Source organism: Gallinula chloropus (genome assembly GCF_964237585.1).
Source record: "Gallinula chloropus genome assembly, chromosome: 7".
Taxonomy (NCBI): domain Eukaryota; kingdom Metazoa; phylum Chordata; class Aves; order Gruiformes; family Rallidae; genus Gallinula; species Gallinula chloropus.
The window spans coordinates 13,147,798-13,168,481 of record NC_140092.1 but is presented as its reverse complement, the minus strand read 5'-3'; the positions used below and the strand labels follow the sequence as shown (position 1 = coordinate 13,168,481).

Here is a 20,684-nt window from a genome sequence, read left to right as displayed (position 1 = left end):
AATGTAAAGGTCCAGTGATGCACTAAAAGTACTTTTGTCTTTGGCATGGTAATGCAATGTAGAGTTTAAGCAGTTCACAATTTAATAAACACACTGCATTTAGGTGTCCCCATGTAGATTTCAGAGACAGCCAGTGTGATTTCTGCATAAAATTCACAGGGAAAGTATTTTTCCCACAGAAACAATACTTCTCCCCTCATAAGTAAGTCTTGATAAATTATTCTGTAGATCAAAAATAACATGTTTTGTATTTACCTACAGTAAAGGATATGAGTTTATAAATGATCATGTATATCTGGCAGTGATTTTACTCAACACAAAACCAAGCAAGCAAAAATCAAACCTAATAAAAAACCAAACAACTCCCTTCACCCTGAATCGGATCAAGTGTTGATATTGCTCAGGCAGTAGGTAAAAGATTCCAAAAGAAAGTGTCACAGCAAATTAATTACCCAATTTTTTTTCAGAACAGCTTCACCTTTGTGTTTATGAATATGTGTTCACTTGGATTTTGTTGTTTTGTATCTGAAGAATAGCTCAGGACTTCCACCTTACACGCTGCACTAATTTAAGAACTGAATTTTGTTTCTCTCTATGTGATATCACAATGCAGGCACAAAGTGCCATAAATAAACACTTTCTAAAATCAATCCACATCTGCTAGTTATTTCTGAATAGTCTGATTTAATCGCAGATCTGTGTCTGAATTAAAAAAGTGGTAATTGAAAAGTAAGAAAAAAATGCCCAGCTGAATGCAAGTGGCACATTTTATAGAACTTTCTCAAGAAATGGGAAGTTGCCCAAAGTCTGCAGAGCCAAAGTCAGGTTTTAATTATGTTGCTATAAATTAAAACTAATTACACTTGGAGTAGAATTGTCTTCAATTTGTGTTGTAAATTAAATAACCCCCATTCCACTAAGGCACAACAAAGTAAAACCCAAATGTATGTAACGAGAATTCTATGGGTATGCCAGTCAAGTCACTGGAAGAGTTACTACTCTGGCCCATACCTGGGAAACCAGTAATAAATATTGAAATGGTTGGCTCATTGCAACCTCACTGCTAACTGTTTTGCTGTATTTAGAATTTCTGATTTGGCTTGATACCTTTCATTAGTAACAATATCAGGAACGAAGATCTTAACAGCTCCAAAATTCTAAGCTGCTGAAATGTGCAGCAGTGCTACAGGATGATGTTTCCTCATAGATTTTAGAACATCCATGTCTAAGGACACTGGGTGTTGCTACAGGAAAAATGCCATGTCCTTCTGCTCCAACTCAGTTTCTTCATGAAAGGGAAGATAAAAAGTAGAAAAATAAATTCAGAAAACTAAATTTAGTTACGTAGGATGGAAGCTACCCAAACTCTCTAGAGATCTGGGCCAGTGTGTCCTTGTGAAAAACAGTGTCCTGACAGCATCAAACCCAGCCCATTCTCAGTGCTCCAAGCAGAAGGCTCTTTACAGTCAAACACTTAGGGTGGCCTTTGTTCCCCAGGGCTCTGAAGCTACAGCTACATGACAAAGCAAGGAGGCAAGAAGGTGAATGAAACAGAACCAGCGAGATGGTTCTAAAGGTGCGATAAAAGTACAGAGCAACACATGCTACAGCTTGCTTTCTGGCCAATCTTTGGCATGGAGAGAAGTGACCTCCAGCTTTCACAGCAGGCAGTGGTTTCTATCCTTTCCATCCCCATGGGATTCTGTGGTTTCAGTTCACTAAACCTCTAAAATTCTTCACTTAGAAAAATAATCAAGGACTTGCAGTTTTTTTCAGAACTTTTCTCTGGCTCATTATGAGAAGTCTGAGAATAAGGAATTCACTTAACTACATTTAGGTATAGAGGAAAATCTATGTTTTCTAATATTCTCTTGGCAAATACATTATAATTTGGAAAAAAACATAGAAATTTTGGAATAGAAAGGTATAGTCTTAAAACTATTTTCCACTGAAGTGTAACATCAAAGCACAGGTTAATAAATTGGAATTAAAGCTGTAAGAGGAGAGTGTCAGGAGTCCTTTGATGTCTGAGTGACAAGCATTTACACTCCCCTTCCAGTTGCTGTAAGCAAGTGACTATGCAAGCAAAATGCTTGTAGTTTAGGAAAATTTATTCTGACAACTAGTGTAAGAATTAACAACATTAGTTAAGTAGGCATATATATATTCCTTGAAAACATACAGAGTGATGGATAGATATTGAATGAGTCTGTCTTTTGCCTTGTATGCTCCGGTACTTCTACAGCAATAGAATGAAACTGGAAATGAATTTATCCACTGTAGGCAGGATATCTATTTTTTTTCCTCTGCAGTCAGTTTGTCTTAAAATAATGTTGGTTGTCTTCTTATACACAAATGAAGAGTTTTATAGAGGTGAATTTCACTTGAGATATATCTGAATATCTCTGCAGTCCTACAGCTCTGCATAGAAAAATAATTGTCATATATCCTGCATTTATTTCTCACAAAGATGGAGCCTCAAGACAGCTGATAAATAATTAAATATGTTTTGGAATAACAGAAATATTTATCTTTTAGAGACATATCCTTAATCATAACAAATCCTTGCCCTTTCACTGAAGTCTCCATTGCATATAGTGCTTTTCACCTAGAAAATAAACTCATGTTCTTCCAAAAACATCTTGTCTTTTGTTTTGAGGCTTTAATAGATCCTGTTAAGTATGGAGAATATACCAGTGAATAGCTGATCTCATTAGAGAGACTCTCTACCTAGATGTACCCAGAAAGTTAAAGAACAACCTTACTCTTCACAGATAAAGATGATTTGCTACTCTCTAAACAGCTGGGAAAATGTATTTATCAAAAAGTCATGTATTTTTTATCTCTGCACTGAAAACTAACAGTCAGCACACCATGCACTAAACTGGTCTTTAAGTATTTTTCAAGTTAACTATGTTAATTTTAAAACATGGTACAAATGTTTCTATTCAGAGAAGCACGAAAAATTGCACTCCTCTGAATAGCATATTTAATATAAAATCATTGGCAGAAAAAAAAATCTATTGTATGTGATTCACTGGAAGGGGAAGAGGATACCTGGCAGGACTTGATATATAGAGCCTACTCGCAGTGCCTTGCAGCCTTTAGAACCCTACGCAGTGTTCGGTGTGACTTCATAACCTCACACCACTTCAGCTTTAAAAGCTGCGTGGGGTAGCTGGAGACTGTTGAGTTTGGTGTAAAGCAACAGGTTCATCTACAGAAAAAAGACTTCTCTGACATTGAAAGGAATATGTAAAGCTTTATAAACCACTCCTGTAAAAGTCTCTCAGCCTCTCCTTCGGGACCAACAGGAAAAGGCAGTCAAGATGTATCTTTTTTTTCAGGACTCTTGAAGAAGCCTGACATCAATGCTTGTTCAGGCAACAGTAAAGAGAAGGCAGAGAGCAGGAAGAACACAAAGGCTTGGAGCCTTCTCAGGTTGTCACCAACCTCCAGTCTTTTCATACTCTCATATCTGGCATCCTAACCAGCAGAACACAATCACAGAGGACAGTGCTTGGCTGCTGCTGGTCTTTTGGTAGTCAGGCCTTCTAGGCCAGCCAACAATGCATGTGTGAGAATAAAGTAATGGTGGCCTCCTTAAACAGTCCATGCTTCTGTTGTGATAGTAGTAAAATGACACCTTGTGGTTCCTAAATCCATCTTGCTATAGGCACTGATCACCAAAGATCTTTCTTTCCTCTCCACTAGTACTGAATAACCACTGTTAATCTGCAGTGCTGGGTAATGAAACATTTGGATGCAGTATAGCAAATGTACAGTGAGGAATGTAAAATATTTTAGAAATAAGAACAGTTTGTTACTGAATCATACATGTTAGGAAAGCTAACAATATATAATTTGTTGTAAAGTAAAACATTATTTTTATACCCACAACAAAACATGGACCTGCAGAACTTTTCAAGCAATCTTCCAACAGCTTCATACGAGTCTTTTGCAGCTCAGGACTGTCCCATTCATCTGCTTCAACTCCCCAGTATAAATCTATGACCTGGAAAATAGTAGACAACATCATTACTTTATCATATGGCCTATCTATCAAATTAAAAATCAGCTTTGTCAACATTTTGAATACTGCTAAGCATTACTCTGCAGTGCAGTAAGCAGCAATGAGGATTCTATCCAGTCCTGACAGAGACTGGCAGGGTTTCCTTAGGTAAATGGCAATTCAAACATCTTATATTCTCTCCCAGATCGTCCCTCCTGGGACAGTCTCTCATTTTATATTCCTATTTTTGTGCAGAGATTAGCATGACAAGATCTTGATTTGATGTAGCCTTTATTTGCTACTGGATTGCACATAATGGATAGGTAAGAATAAGGACAAAAGCGTCGATAAAATCCTGGCTCCATGGAAATTAATGGGAGTTTTGCTGTGAATCACAGTCAAGACCACGGCTTGACACCCTGTGTCACTTGTATCCACAGGATATCAACTCATCCTGTGCACATAGCTCAAAAGAAAGAATATGTGCAGTTCTGTAATACTGTACTGCCTTTGTTAGCTGGTCTTTGTTACTTTGGAAGCAGAGATTGTATAGATATGCAGTGGCAGACAGCTTGCTGCTCAGCCTTTCATTTGTAGCTACAGACTCAGTTTTGTGATGGTAATTAGTTGCAAACAAACTCCTGGAAGAAACTGGAATATGGATGTTAAACTTATCTGGAGAAATTAAGCGATGAAGTGTGATTTCACCACATATTTTAACCAAAAGGCTGACTTCTTACTGTGGAAAATTGAATTCAAAAGAATAGTGATCATACCCATGCATTTCTTTTGGAAAAAAATATATGGTACATGCTACTACTCTCTCATTTAAGCTACTATTGATGTTAACATCACGTGTGTACCTTGAACAAAGAAAGTCCAAATGGATGGTTTAAAATAAAAATCAAAATTATATTAAGACACAAATATATTACAGTATTGTTCACTGTAGATTGTACTGTGGAAGCACTCTGCTCTTTCCATAAGAGACAGAACCACCACTCTACCTGTCATCTAAACAGATCTTAAAATCATCTTGAAGACCTAATATAAGAACTAATAATGGGTCAATGCAAAAGTAAAATTCACTGATTTACAGCTGGTTAATCACCTTGTGAAATTTCTCATAACAATTAATACCCAGGTTTAAGACCTAATCCTAGAAGCATTTATGCCCATGTTTAATTTTACTACCAACATTCTCGTTGGTTATTTCTGCCAGAAAAGTTTGGGACATGTGTCAGTGTTTGCTGGGGGAGGCACACTGTTGCCAAACACAAGAAGTAACATACCATCTGACTGATGGTAAGTAAATAGCCCAATGTATAAAATGCATTATAGCTTGCACTGCCAAGAAAACACACTTAGTATATTTATTTTTTAGAGAAACTGTTCCAAAATTTTGCTGGAACAAGCAGCTTCTGCTTTACAAAAGTGCATCTCAAACAGCCTTCCTATCTCCCTCATTTGCACTGATATCTTCTTTGTCCTCTTTTAGTCTGATTGGGAAAAAAGTGTTCCCTTCTCTCTCTCTCCTGCTGTTTATCTATATGACTTTGTTATTGAACTTCACATTTTATTCAGCTGTCTGATTACTTAAATGATGTATGATAGAGCTTAAGTATTCTAGTCATAAAATTAGAGCATCCCAGCATACAGTCAAAAATATTGGAATTACTGGGTGAATGAATTTATTGTGCTGCTCCAGTTCATCTGAAACATAAAAGCAATTTCTGTTTTAATTAACTGTTCAGAAATCATACTAACTCTGTAAATGGGAAGAGGAAAGTCTCTGCAGTAGGAAATGTTGTAAGGGCTCAGCGGCTGCCTTCTGTGTGTTATAACAACATAGATTATTTTTATAGGGTAACACAATTTTGGCACATAGTATTTTAGCAAGTTATAATTTTGTTCTGGAAGAAGAAATATTTTCACCATCAAACCTCTAACGGCACCAGAATTTAAAAACGAGAAGCTTATCAGCTCTTCTTTATGCTAGCTAAAATAAATAGGATTTACAAAATTAAAGAAATGGAAACAAAAAGACAACTGTGTCTGACGCTGAAGTACGTGTTTGCTTGGAAAAGCTGCGTGACAAACCACCCACTCCAGCTTTCAGTTAGACCGCCAAGGTGAGATGACAAGCAGTGCTCTGCGCGAGAGCTACTCACGGTGGACTGACTCTGGTCTCATTCAGTTCCTCACTAGTCATCCAACAGACAGTTTTCATTCATAATTCAGTGTTTCCTTTTGCTTATTTTAGCTTTTGTCCTACCAATCTTAGTTTCACAGATCTTTCTAAGTAAATGAAATAATTTTTATCTTTATCGCTTCCAACTGCTTAAAAAACCACTAAAAAAATTCATTCATGCAAAACTCCACTTTCCTTCTAGGGTATATCATATGGTGAAAATTACTTGAAACAGTTCATTGTCCTGAGTATGCAAATAGAGTATGCTGCTAATTAACTACAACTGGTTAATTAGCAGCAAAAAAATTTCTATTACAATCACTTTCTTTACCCTCTCTTTCCTCCCCTAAAAATGTAGTTCAGGTACAAAACACTGTGCACTCTGGAAGTCTTTTTCTCAGCTTCCTTCCTATCTGTCTTCACCAATACCTGTTTCTCAGAGGTATTTTTTGATTCAGTGGAAAAGGAAGATCCACCAAGCAAACAAATTCATAGAGTGAATATATTCAGTTCTGCTTCCACACCCATGGTGGATATGTTCCCTAACAGCTCTCACCAACTTGAGGACGCCTGACAGATCTCATGCTTTGCAACAACTGAAACACTTATCAGTGCAGCCAGATGACTCAGCAGAAGCTGGAGCAATTAATGTACTCAAATGCATTTCATTTGGGTCATGATTTATGAGGAAGAGGGTGTCTTCAGGACACTCTACATTGTCAGCTTTGTGGTACTCAGTAGATTATCTATCAGAATGAAAAGTCACTTGTTCATCTCTGTACAGGGAAACAGAAATGTAGCCCTCTATCTGAAAAGTATGTAATACTTTCCTGACACCGCTGCACTAAAAACTGTAGCCTTGAAACCTTGAAACCTAAGAAACTCAGGTTACTGGGCATGGAAAGGGCTACAAAAATGTTTTGATAAAGTCTACCCCAGAGCCTCCTCCAAAACACTTTACTGCTTTCTCGTGGTAATTTTCTGTACAAGTTTTCCTACTTTGCTTCCACAATAATGTAGTAACCTTCTAGCTGTTTCCAGAAATGTGTCAGTGGGGCTGTTTTTCAGACCTCACGCCACACAAGGATGCTCCTGGTGTTGAAGCCATATAATAAAATAATTTGCTGGAGTAAACTTAATTATTCCTCTGCTAGAGACTACATTACAACCTATTTGAAGACAGATATGTTTCCTCTCACAAAGAATTCAATAGATTATGATTTACTTGGAGTAGACACTGCGTTCCTGTCACTGAGATGCCTTCTCAAAGATGACTGAGAAATAAGAGTTCATATTTTCCATCAATTTCACATGGTAGTAAAAGGCAAGAAATGCTTTACTGTTTAAATATCTTTTGCTATTCCTTGCATGTACCAGAGCAGCTGGGACTTCCCAATCAGCTAGGACCTTCAGATGAAATTCTTTTATAACCATAATAAAGAATCACTCTGGAATTTACCACCGTGCAGATTCAGCAACTCCACTCTGACTCAGGGAATTAAAACCAAATATCCTAATTTAAGAACTTGTTATTTTGATTAAAAAAGCAGCTGCATGTACATCCAGAATAATACACTGGGAGGAAAAGGATGTGGTCTAAAAGGCATTAGCTGTTTCCAAGCAAGCTATGCCCTGAAAAGCTGAATTTTGGGGTCATTAAGATGGGAGATGCATACCATTATGTGAGGAAGGCTTGAGGATGTAGAACCAGAATTTTTGAAAAACTGAACAACCTTTTTACAACACTTGTTTCCTTTAGCAGAGAGACAGCTCCAGGCCTGATGACATGTATGGGACTCTGCTGGACTGTGAATTAGGATGCATCTGACTTAAAAGTACCGGTGACTTTAACTGTGTTGCCAAACTCATGTGTTTTAAGTCACATGCAACTGTGTTTATTACCAATTGGCTCTTACCAAAGATGTGGACGGGTCTAAGCCTTTTATAACAGAAAGGAAAATGGGAGTTGACTGAGTCAATGGGAATTTTACAATTGACCTTAAAGGAAGCAAATTTCATAGTATAGAATCTCAATATAAATGCTCCACATTCTATTCATTTTGTTAATCAGCTTCAGTATTCACCTGGTTAAATTATTTTCCACATTACAGAGGAAAATAAAACCACAGCTAGAGTAGGTATAATGTAACAACTATGTGAATATACAGATGGTGTACTTCAATGACATTAAAAATAGGCTGCATTAGCTTCAGTATGGTTTCTAGAACACACTAAGTCAGATCTAACATATTTCTCCTTAAACACTGTGAATATCTAAAGTAGAAGTGGTTTCATTGTTTCTAATGTGAAAGTTGCATTTTGTTGCGATAGTTCTTTTACCACCAATACAATGTTGCATTGCATAAAGTCCTGGGTTTTTCCCCTATTTAGAATTCACCTCAAAGCTGCCTGTAAAAAAAGTACATCAATTCAGTACAATTAACACCTGAATTTTTTTTCCCCAATGTTCTATTTTACCAGTGATATGACAACAATTACAGTATTTTAAAATATCATTAACAGAGTTAATTTCCAAAAAAAAAGTAAAGCAAGATTCAACACAACGAAACCTACCTGAAATTCCAGCCCATAGTTTTCCCTGCAGAATTCTCTGAGTTTGGGATACACATGTTCTCTGAGGGCACTCCTTTCTGCTATCGTATCTGTGTTGGGGGAAAAGATGTTACTAGTAATATTTATATGAGATTATTTTTTTTACTCAGAGATCTAGATTTATGATATAAAAAGAACACTTCAAACATACACATCCCTAAGCAAAATCAAGTGCTGGGATTTAATCTCCAAACTAAAATTCTAATTCAGCTGTCAGAATTTCTTTACCTTTTTCTGTTTAGTTTTCAGGAAGCTGAATTTTACTAATTTTACTAATTAGAAACACCATGGAACAAAGAGATATACCAAAGATGAAATATATCTCTATACTTAGAAATAAATCAGTAACATGAATTAATGACACCATGTCAAACGGTACCACTGTCTTCATCATCTTTAATCTCACAGTATTTTAAAAGGAAGAAAATAGCATTATTAGTGGTATCTCTTGGTTTAGGTGATTATTCCTGCTGTCATAATAAATGTACAGTTCTGACACCCTGTTATTCTCACCAGGCAAGATGACATGTGTTTTGATAACAAAGTACAATATGGCGATGACACTAAAATTATTAAGTTCTGTCTGTCCAAGTTAATCTGAACACATTTATATAAAACATATCACTCAAGAAACATACTGAAGTAAATTTAGTTATGAATGAAATCATGTGTAGATAACACACTTTATTCTCTCTCCCAATAAGACCAGTAAGATGAATTTTGCTTGGTCTACATTGTGACCAGTGTTGACTGAATTACAACACAGAGGAATTACGTCATTTCTAAGTTATTTTCAAAAATAAACCACAACTGTTGTAAACCACAAGATCTGAGCACCACATGATGAAAAATGATGGAAAACATCTACTGCAGTTAAAGCAATATTTGTATAACTGCACTGGAACAAAACAATAGGTTAAAACTGATTTAACAATCCTCATACTGTAAACCAGAGATATGGGTGCAAATCTAAGAATGTTTTGGTTATCAGAGACACAGCTGATACATTTAAGTTAGAAGTATGTTCAGAGAATCATGGTTATAGATTTATAATATTTTTAATTTTGAGAATCTTAGGAGAGTGTTAAATCTGTAATTAATTACATCAGATTATTAATATTCTTCTTAATATTGAAATATATCTTTGAAATATTACACAAATGTTATATAATTACTATCTGCCTTTATAAACAGAAAGCAATCCAGAACACCTCCAGAGAACTATTTCTTGTGAAATCTGCATCAAGGTAAAGAGGATATACCACACAGCTCAAGCCATGAGCTTCATTCAGTCGTATCGGAACAGCCACAGTTCTTCCTTCACAAACTTCTGATGGGGAAAAGCCTCAAAGGTATAGTAATTTTCATAGAACACCCTAAGTGCAACAGTATTATGTATTTATGCTTTCATGTTTTAAAATATGCCATGCTACTGTGTTCTGATGACAAAATAATGGCCCAGAAGCATTAGTCAAGTCCTTGCTCCACTGCAAGCTCTCTAGTTAACAGTGGGCATGCCACTCAATGCAAGATCCTAACCCTGGAGCACACAGCTTTTATATATCCAATCTGAACTCTGCAAATAAGAGACCTTGCTCTGGGTTACATTTGGAAGAGTGTGGCCTCACTCCCTCACCCATCACTTCCCACTGGAGAAGTTACCACTGAAGAGGCTTCATCAGGAGTGCTCTGTCCCCTTCTGAGCACCCCAAATCTGGAGAAGGATGGGGAGGAAACTGAAGAAGCTACTGAGATGGTCAGGGGCCAAGAGCATGTGGCTTACAACCAGGGATAGAGGGATCTGGGATTGTTTAGTCTAGCAAAGTCTGTAAGGGGGACCTAACCACAATCTACAACTACTTCTAAGGCAGTTATAAGAGGATGCTAAGCTCTTTGCGGCAGTTTCAGACAGTACAACGAAGGCAGTAACAAAATATTACAGCTTGGAAATCTCATGTTAGACATTAGGAGAAGCTCCTAAGTCCATAGAGCTCTTCAAGACTCAACTAGACATTTTCATGGCTGACTAAATTACTGTTAGCAGTACTTCAAGAGACTGGTTAGCTCAGATAACATTCTGAGTTCCCCTTGCAACCAGCAGTGATTCTGCTTCTCAGAAGAACCTCCAGGTTTGGCTTACTCATCCAGGTCCTTCATACAGTGCCTGGGGAGGTTTTTGCTATTGTGAGAGCCACTGGGAGGAAAACTGTAGAGTAAAATAGCTGGTGCCTAGTACACAAGATCCCTGCCACGTGCCTTTCGGGGGATTTCAATCTGGATTTGGTTTAACCCAATCCCCCTCCCCCCAAACACTTGGAGTTCATTAGATGAGACCCTGGAGTTATCTTAATGGTTTTCATCCAAAAGGAACCCAGTTCAGGCATACCAAGGCAGTTCTATGATGTAAGTCAAAGTATACTGGATGGTGATGATCAAGAGATTCACCTCAGAAATGTACTCCATGTCTGGATGAATACAGATGCATCCCATGTTTTGAAATGGGGTGCAAAGACCCAATGTTCATTCTCAACCCAGAACTGCCTGAGTTAGTACGTAAGGAATAGAGGGACAGATGAGTTGCTCCCTGCTTAGGATCCACAGTCATTAATTAGCTCTCATACTTCATTGCCTACATCAACCTTTTCTTGCAGAATGTAGTACACAGCTAACAAGGCTAATTAGCCTGAGGGTTGCACTGTGCCAATGCAGCAGTATTATTTTGGCTCCAAAGCAACTTTTCTCAGTGCTAGCTTGCAGTCACCGTACTGTGTGGTGTTGCTGTACCTTGTTATTGAAAGGTACCTGTGCACTTTGCTTCACTCAAAATACTTCACTTTGTTTTTTACCTTAGCAATCAGTGAGGCCCTTAGATCAGTCTTTGACACATGACTATATTCTACTAGTCTACATTCTTTGCCTTAACACAGGTTAACTTTGGCATGCTGGTGTACCAAAACACAGAGCATCACATCTTCATAACTGAGAAGAATAAACTCTGTTTGAACCCAACTTACTACTCAGCTATGGAGCTAAAAAAAAAAAAAGAAATCACGACTACAGCTTTGTTATTAAGGAAGCAACAATTCACAGGCTGTGTTTGGAGTTACTTAGGTGATCTATATGGCAGCAGATTGAAGAATCTTACTGGGTTAAATTTCAGGAGAAAAAAAAATTGAAAAAGGATAGAAATTAAGACTAAATGTGATTTAATGATAAATGGGAAATACATTGTAGACTCAATTCAGGACTGTATTCTGCTCCTTTCTATTTGTGTCCCTAGGACTTACCCCACTGGCTCTAGGACATGGGGCTGTTCCCTGCAGCATGACTTGAGTTATGTTCAGAAAATGAAACAACACAGGGCAGGAGTAGTGCTACATTTCTAATACCTTATAAATGAAAGAGGAGATTAAACATTCCTTCAATTAGAACTGTGTCCTGGATAAGGCACTTGGCATATCCATCTTGTATGTTTATTCCTACCTCCAAATCTAATTGGCATTTGAGTCTGGGGCTTATATTAATGAATTTTCAGAACTCCTGTATTTTTAACAAGTTGTGAAATTTCATGGAAACAGAATTCATATAGTTAAGATGAACTACAGTAATTAGTATGGATGGCAGATAGGCTGGTTTAATTAAATAAACTCTAACCTGATTTACAGTGACAGCATATCTGTGAAGCTGGCAGTTCCTTACAACAAAAATGTCACACAGGCAAATTCCACCTCCCAGGCTGCTGCTGCAGCTGAACGGATTAACTAAATGACATTCTTCTAGCAGCAGAACTGAGACAGTAGCTGTGAGATGAGCTTTATACACCACCTAATGTTAGTTCTGATGCCCTGAAATCCAAATGATAGCCTGCAATAAAACCTGGGAATTAAACTACATCTGCAAAAAATGTTAAGAGAAGACTTAACAAAGACCCAAGCCCCCAAATTCATCTCCAATATTTACATCAAACAAAAACCCAACCCTGTCTTGAGTGAGACAGTGACTCGATGAACGCGCATCTTCCCTACAAGTGCTAACTCTTGCAATAGTTGCCTCCTAAGCCAGTCCATAGCCCCACTGTCCTGCCCACCCCTACACTTCAAGGTGACCAAGAACCCCTGTTGCAGCCCTGCCTCTCTCCATACATTCCCAGTGTAATGTTGAGGACTGAACTGGATAAGCCACATAAATATTTATGGCCTTTCTGCCAAATAACAGGCAACTGCTGTTTAAACACGACTGTGTGAGGTGTGATTTCTGAAGGCTTGTACCTCAGTCAAACCACTGCCTGTTTTCATTAGAGTACTCCAAGGTGCTGCTTCTCAGTGTGAACTATTTCCACGCCAAAGCCTGACCTTCAAACACATGCTGTTCTGCTATTGAAGTTGCTTATTTTACTTTTAATAAGGAAGGTACCTTTTACATCCTTGTGTATTTTCAAACAGCTGCCAAACATTAATGTCCAGAATAAAACAAGTTATGGGAAACAGCCTAGTGGAAGAAAATGTCAAAGCATACAAGGCAACTGAAAGAGTTAACAGGGAAGACTGATGGAAATAGCGTTTTCACGTACTGGTTATTCTGTCCTAAGGCCAGAGACCCCCCAGTTTCTCTTCTTGGTGGTGGCAATACTGGCCTGAGCTCAGCCACAGTGACTGGAACAGCTGTTTCATGTGCATGGCCTGCTGTCACGCCATGAGTTTTATTCAACTGAGGCTCGATGCAGCTGAGTAAGGAGGCTGCTCAGCCATGTCCAGCTATCGTGTGTTGCACAGGGCTGCCATTGCAGGACAGTGAGCCCCACTGGAACAGCCTCAAGGGAGCAGTGCATTCAAGCTGACAGGCCTGTTCACAGAAACGTAGCCCGTGAGTAACCTTACCCAAGCATGATGCAAGCTAAGGCCCTCAAGCAGAGGAAAGTCCTGGGCGGGGAGGGTGTTTGTGCTCCCACAGTTTGACTGACAGAGAAACACGGTGTTACCCAGCTCGTGGGAGCCAGCAGGAAAATTGTTGACTGACATAACAGGTTGAGGCAGGCGGCTGAACCTGGAAGGACCAAGGCAGGAAAAGAAAAAGAAAAAAGCTTCCCTTGCAGCTGTTCAAGGCACCACAGAAATGAACGTCATACAGGGTCACAGAGCTGCCTGCAGGTTTCATCTCCAGCTCATCACTCAGGAAAGAGCAGCTCCTTGTATGCACAAAAGAAACAATTCCTGTATCACCCACTGTGCTTGGTGTTCCTGTGCTTTGCAGTGGATTAGGACAGAAACTTACTGGGTTTTTGACCCCACCTCTTTCACACCTCCTCTGCTAGCTTGGTCTCTTGCACTAAGATGTGTTATTATCATCCAGTGGTGTTATCTTCTGTGAGACTGTAGAGGTCTGAGGCCCTGGATGAGCACAGAACATCTTCTAATCCAGTCCTGAATGTATATCCATTAAGATACACAGATATTTGTTTCTTCTAAGTATTCTAAATGCTTAGACTTACTGGATGGGTAGGACAGATTCTTGCCTTAGGATTTTCTTTAATGCTTTGCAATGTTAAAAAAATGTGGGTATTTTATAACCATTGTCTACTAAATGCAGTGACAATTTCTATTCCTGAATTATCTAAGGGTATGCTGCAAATAAGGTTAAAAATTACTTTGCCACACCATCAAGTAAGGAAGTGGCTGCCAAAAGTCTTAATGCTACTATGTTCTTGTCACATAGGCTATTCAGCTGAATTATTCCTTTTAAACTGCTTTTTTCTTTTACTAAGAATGCACAATAGCATTGTATATTCCCCCTGATACTAAAAGCTTTGAATACCAGTAGGTAACAAATGTCCCTAAATATTATGGAAACCTTGTCTCTGAAAATAATACCATAATAATAAGTCATTTGCATTTCTATAGTGCCTTTCATCTGAGAATCTCAGAGCACTTTGCAAACAATGAGTTTGACTCATGTAGCTGGTAAGACAGGGGAAAATTACTTGAGCTACCTAGTAGCCTTGTCTTCCTAGAAAATTAACTCCATAGACTGTTGTCATTTCCTTCCCCTGGGGTTTCTGTGAGTAGAGAGCATTAGAATCAGCATCCAAAGCTCCACAAGTATCTTTTTAGGGAATGGGAAGAGATTGATCTGTGTCACTTCTTCCAGTGTTCCCTTCCCAAACTGTACTGTCAACCTTCAGGTCTCTACTGGTTCTCTAAGAAGACAAATGATGAACTGGGCAGACTGAAGGCCATTCATTGATTAAACTAAACCTCACAACTGACTGCAACCCTGCAAATAAAGTCTAACTAGCAAAATATTACAAGGTTACTGTGATGTGCCCAGACTTACGGTGGAACATGCAGAAAGTGTGCATGACTCTGCTGGACTAAGGAAGGAGTCCTTCAGCTCAGATGTTAGAGCTCCAGCCACCAGGATATTGCACAATAACATTGGTAGCATCAACCTTCTCAAGTTCTTAAAAAAATAAATACAACAGTGGGCTAAGCATTTGAGCCCAAACAAACGGCTGCCTGGCATGAAAATCAGAAGAAATAACTCATAATAACATAAAAATTGTAAGTAATCCTGAAATGTATCTCTCAATTGTGAAGAAATGACAGGATGTGACTACAAATTTGTGGTCTACACTAGAACATTTAAACAAACACATTTTCAAAACAAAAGACCTAGCTATCTGAGGCAGGATTCAAAATGTAGGGCATAATTATAAGCCTAAAACTTCTAGTTGCAGCAATTAGCTCTTCTTTTTTTAGTCCAAAATTAAACAATAGCCAATTTGAAATGAGGTGCAGTTTTTTAAAAAAACTATTTCTCTGAAATTTTCCCTACTGTCATGTCAATAAGATGACAAATTTAAAAGAGCACATACAGAATATGTATTTAATAGTTTTTAATTATAATGCTTAATAGCTGGCCCCATTTCACAGTGACGTCTTATAAAATACCCTGCGTCTTGACAGTTAGTATGATTACCTAGTGCCACCTATTGGCTTAACAATAGCACCCAACTGTCAACTTATATACGTTAAAAAAATAAGGCAACTAGTAAAATCAATGCTTCTGTTAAAATACAGAATTCTGGGGAAATATCAGTATGGAACTGACATAACAGAAGGGAAAAGCAGTTCCTATACTGAAATACCAAAAGACTTTTAATTATTCACACGATTGTGTTCCCAATTTAAACAAATGTTGGTTTCTGAGAGTTCTGAGTTTTATTATTCAGACAATATGCTTTCATGAAACGAATTTAGATTCTGATCCAAAAGTTGGTGATATTAATGGAAAGATGTGTTAATCTCAGTGGATCTTAAATGAAGTTCTACATTTGTGGGATGTATTGAAACCTGGTACCTTTTGATTGGCTTATCCAACCGAGGTTGGATGAAACCCTTCTATCGATAAATAAATTAATAAAAAACCTCCACAGCTCACTCATTAAATCCAGTGGGTATGGTAGGAGTGAGGGTTCTGAAGCAGAATTTTACCTCATAATGTATCCTAATAACTAAGCTCACATTACCCTTTGGGAACACAGTATCCTTAGTTGTAGATATTAAAGAAGAGCTAGGTTGACCTGGAATCCTTTCCCAATCCTGCAAATGATCCCTAGATTGCAGCTTGGGTGCCAAGGTGTCCTTGCATCCCTCAACTACAATCCATGGCAAACACCACAAATGCAAATGCAAATGCAGTGGGAGCTCTAGCTCTAGAGATTCTAGGCTGAATCTCTACAGGGGGAAAATTTTGCATTCTGCAAACTGCACAAGTGGAAGAATTCAACAAAATCTAATTATTTCATTTAATAAAGCAAACTAGGAAAAGCTCTTGAAAAACATGACAATTTACAAACAATTATTGTCATACAATTAAATGATGTGACAGGAGAAATTGAAGACACAGCACATTTAGCGACACCAAAATTAAGTCTGAAAATTATCTCTGCAGAACACCACAGCTTATTACAACTAAGCACTGGAAAACAGCAAACCCTGCAAGGACAAGAATTTGAAGCTATAATCAAAATTAATGTGAAAGAACAACTTCTTGTGAAATCTGAAGAGGACTTCCGAGTGAATTGTGTAACAGAATACATAGCACAACAAAGATAGTGCAAAAATCCTACTAACTCATCAAGTCACACTTCAAAAACATAGGAACTTTCCTAGAAAGCAGACAAAAAGCTGTACAATGATGGTAAATGTTTGTAACAATTAATTTATGCATATTGCAATAGCACTACCTTTTTATTCTGACATCACTAAAGAGAAAACAATCAGAGTATGCTACTAAAGCACTTGAGGTAATGAAGCAGTGGTAATCAATAAAGCCATGGGATGTCACAGACATTTTGTCTCCTAACCCAACTGCAGATTCAAGTATCGGAAGCAAAAGAAGTAATATGCTATAGGCTTTGAGAAGGCTTAAAGAAGAGACAAGCCATGAAGAAAACACGTAAAAGCAAGGCTCATAAAAGCACACACGAATTTCACAGTACAGGCCAGCACAGGCCCGTTAAATGCATCTCATTCTGAAGAAATTCCAATGAACATTCTTATGTTACTTTACTTCTGGCAGCACTGCTAAAGCTATGGAAGAGCTCTGCAAGCACAGTTTGTGCTCTGGTTAAAGCTGCCTTTCTCTTCTTTGACCTTTCTATTTAAGTTCTTTACTCATAAAGTTCTAATCCAGGTTGTATTTTTCTTTAAGTTTGATAGAACACGGCTATGCTTTGGGTCACTAAAAAACCTGCTGAAGTCAGTGGGGCCATTTGGAAAAGCATGACTGATAAATGTAGCCTACTATATGGGCTTCAAGTGAAAGATGTTGTCATGGTTTAATCTCAGCCAACAACTGAACACACAGCCGCTTGCTCACTCCCACGACTAGTAGGATAGAGAGAATTGTAAAAGTGGGATAAGAACAGCTTAATAATGGAAATATAATAATAATACTAGAGGAAAAGGGAAAGAACAAAAAAGAGAAAAAAACAACCCAAGAAATACAAGTGGTGTAAATGAAAAAATTGGGTACCACCAACTGACTGATGCCCAGCCTGTCCCCGAGCAGTGCCCCCACAGCCAGCCTTTCTCCTAGTTTATATACTGTGCATGATGTCATATGGTATAGAATGTCCCTTTTATCACTTGGGGTCAGCTGTCCTGGCTGTGTTCCATCCCAGCTTCTTGGGTACACCCAGCCCACTCGCTGTCAGGGCAGTATGAGAAGCTGAAAAGTCCCTGATTTAGTGTAAGCACTGCTTAGCAACAACTAAAACATCAGTGCGTTATCAGCATTATTCTCATCTTAAATCCCAAACACAGCACTATACTGGAAAGACAAACAACTCTATCCCAGCTGAAATCAGGACATATGTGAAGACTTTTACACCAAAAGATGAAAACGTTTGAACCTGACGCTTGTGGGTAATGCAGAGACACCCACAGAAGTGAGAGGTGGTGCTTGATATCAGTGCAGTCAATCTGCATCAACAAAGTAGGAGTTTTCTTTAGAAGTGTCTTTTTTTTTTTCTTTGATATTAGATAGAGAGGACTATTAAATAACATCACTGCACAGTCAGAATAGTTCTTGGCTGCTGTAGAGAAACAGTTATCAAAAATAAAGAAACTAAATGACAATCCCTGCAAGGGAGAGCAGCTGCAAGGGAGCAGTAAGTGCAGAACAATGGGATTACATGAAGGAAGGGTGCCAGAAACTCAACCACGCCTTGCCTAAATAAGAGAACCTCCACTGGTATCTTAAAAGACTATTTCACGTACTGACAGACAACTTCTACCACCCACTTACAGGCACTGCAGTGCAACAGTTTTTAGAACTGTGATTTCCAGGTGGAGGCTGCACTAAAAGTCATTGAGCATGACCAAATAATTCACAAAACAAGCTCATTTTGATGGATTATGTAACATCTGAGAGGAAAACAGTGATTGATGTGTAAAGGAAAAGTGATTTATCTTACCTCTGTTCTCCTGTACCCTTTCCAATTCTAATGATTCATCTAAGCATTATTTTTAGTGAAGATTATATAATCCAGTTGAAAAGGCCGTTTTCTATAATTTTCCTAATATATTTGGTTATAAGAGTTAAATATTTTTTGGATTACTTGATTTTTGTTTTCTTGATCCAGATTTTATTAATTTCTGCTGCTTGCTAATGATTTTAGTTGATGATATATATTAAGGTAATAGAAAACTTGCAGCTTTAACAATCTTGAGGAGTTGGTAGCTGAAAAAAGACAATACACATTCTAATGTAAGAAGCAGATGTTGAAAGATCTTTGTTCAATTTCCCAACGATACCTTTCACAAGTGTGATACAGAAAATAGTATTTTAAGAACATCCAGAACTGGTCAGTGACTGAACTACAGAGTGTAGTTCCAAGTTAGTACTTTCAAATGACTTTAACCATCTTCCCCAACTCTTTTATCTTCCCAATAATGATAGCCAATGAGATACAATTACCTTTAAAGGAGGATAAAGATCTTCTATGATGTTATACTGTCAACAGCAGTGTAGGCGAAGGCTGAAAGGGTGGACATCACTTCATTTCCATCTCTAGCACTGCCAGGCACTATCAGTCTTGTTCTCAGTGCCTGCAAAGGTGTTTGCCCATTGACCAATGAATAGCTAAAGACATGGGCAAGTCCTCTTCTACCTTCCGTGCCTACATACGGCTAAACACAGCTGAACCCACAACTGGGGATCTCATTCCTTTTATTTGAAGCAATTTTGAATTTACATAATAACTATGAGGAGCTGGCTGTGGTACTAACACTGGAATAATACACCAGCAATGGAATTGCTCAGAATTATATACTAATACACATGGTTGGTTATAGAAAGTAGAATACAGAAAATTAATAATTAAAACAGGTGGGGTGTAAGGAGATCATTTGCATTTTTAGTTCCCAAAGAAAGGAGGAATATAAGATAATCTGCGGGTCTTCTACATGTGTTGTGTTTCTTTTGAAAAGTATTTTTAACTCTTTGGCTGACATTAAACAAATCTGACAGAATGCCAATAATATAATGAATACCCTACGTGAGAAGAAATCATCAGGTGAATAAGAGAAATCCTGTAAATGAATCTCTCCCTCCCATTCATAAATAAACCACCACAGGAAATAAATGCCACATTTTCAGGAAAGCTTCCATATGCATCCATAATAATCATGGGAGATTATTGCTTTGTATTACCTATCTTTTGTATGGAGATGCATAGATCTGCTTCCTGACTTGGCAAAAGGATGAAGAAGCAGAAACTGGATTTGAGAAATGAATAATGACATTCCCTAGTGAAAGTTAGTGAAACTCATTCTAAGCAGATTTTCACAGATTTTTTAACCATTTGTTATGGAAGGGATAAGAGCAGCAGCATACTGTACAGTCTGTTTTCCCATGTATTTTCTTAACTGGTTGGGAATCAGTGGAACCCTCATGAAGAGGCAGACAACCTTCTGTCAGGAATGGCACAGGTGTGTTTGATCCTGCTTCAGGCAGGCGGTCAGATCCGAAGGCCTCAGGAGGTCCCTTCGAGCCTCCCAGTCTGTGATTTTCACAATAAATAACTGACTGGTCTCTCAGACCACTGTTATGGCCACATATATCTGGTTTAAATGGCATGTCATTTAACTCAGCAGCACTCCTTTTGCTCACCACAGGTTGCTTAATTCTTTATAATGCCATGCTGTAAATGACTTGCATTTCAAAGTAAACCATCATACATACTTCGCTAGTGTCTTGATATGCCAAATTAGGGACAACATAAACACGAATGCTTCTTGCTTCAAAAGCATTGCATAAATCTTCATCACATTTAAATGTAATCTAATAAATATATAAGACATT

The 20,684-nt window shown here is 38.0% G+C and overlaps 1 protein-coding gene across 1 annotated transcript in view; it reads right to left on the bottom strand.

Annotated features, from left to right (window-relative positions):
* NWD2 (NACHT and WD repeat domain containing 2) overlaps positions 1 to 20,684 on the bottom strand; it is a gene marked incomplete at both ends in the record, with an annotated part of 55,644 nt that overhangs the window by 24,962 nt on the left and 9,998 nt on the right. The window contains 2 exons of the mRNA XM_084267070.1: positions 3,899 to 4,015; positions 8,778 to 8,866. Of these exons, the coding sequence (XP_084123196.1) occupies positions 3,899 to 4,015; positions 8,778 to 8,866 (206 nt within the window). The remainder of the gene's footprint in view (positions 1 to 3,898; positions 4,016 to 8,777; positions 8,867 to 20,684) is intronic.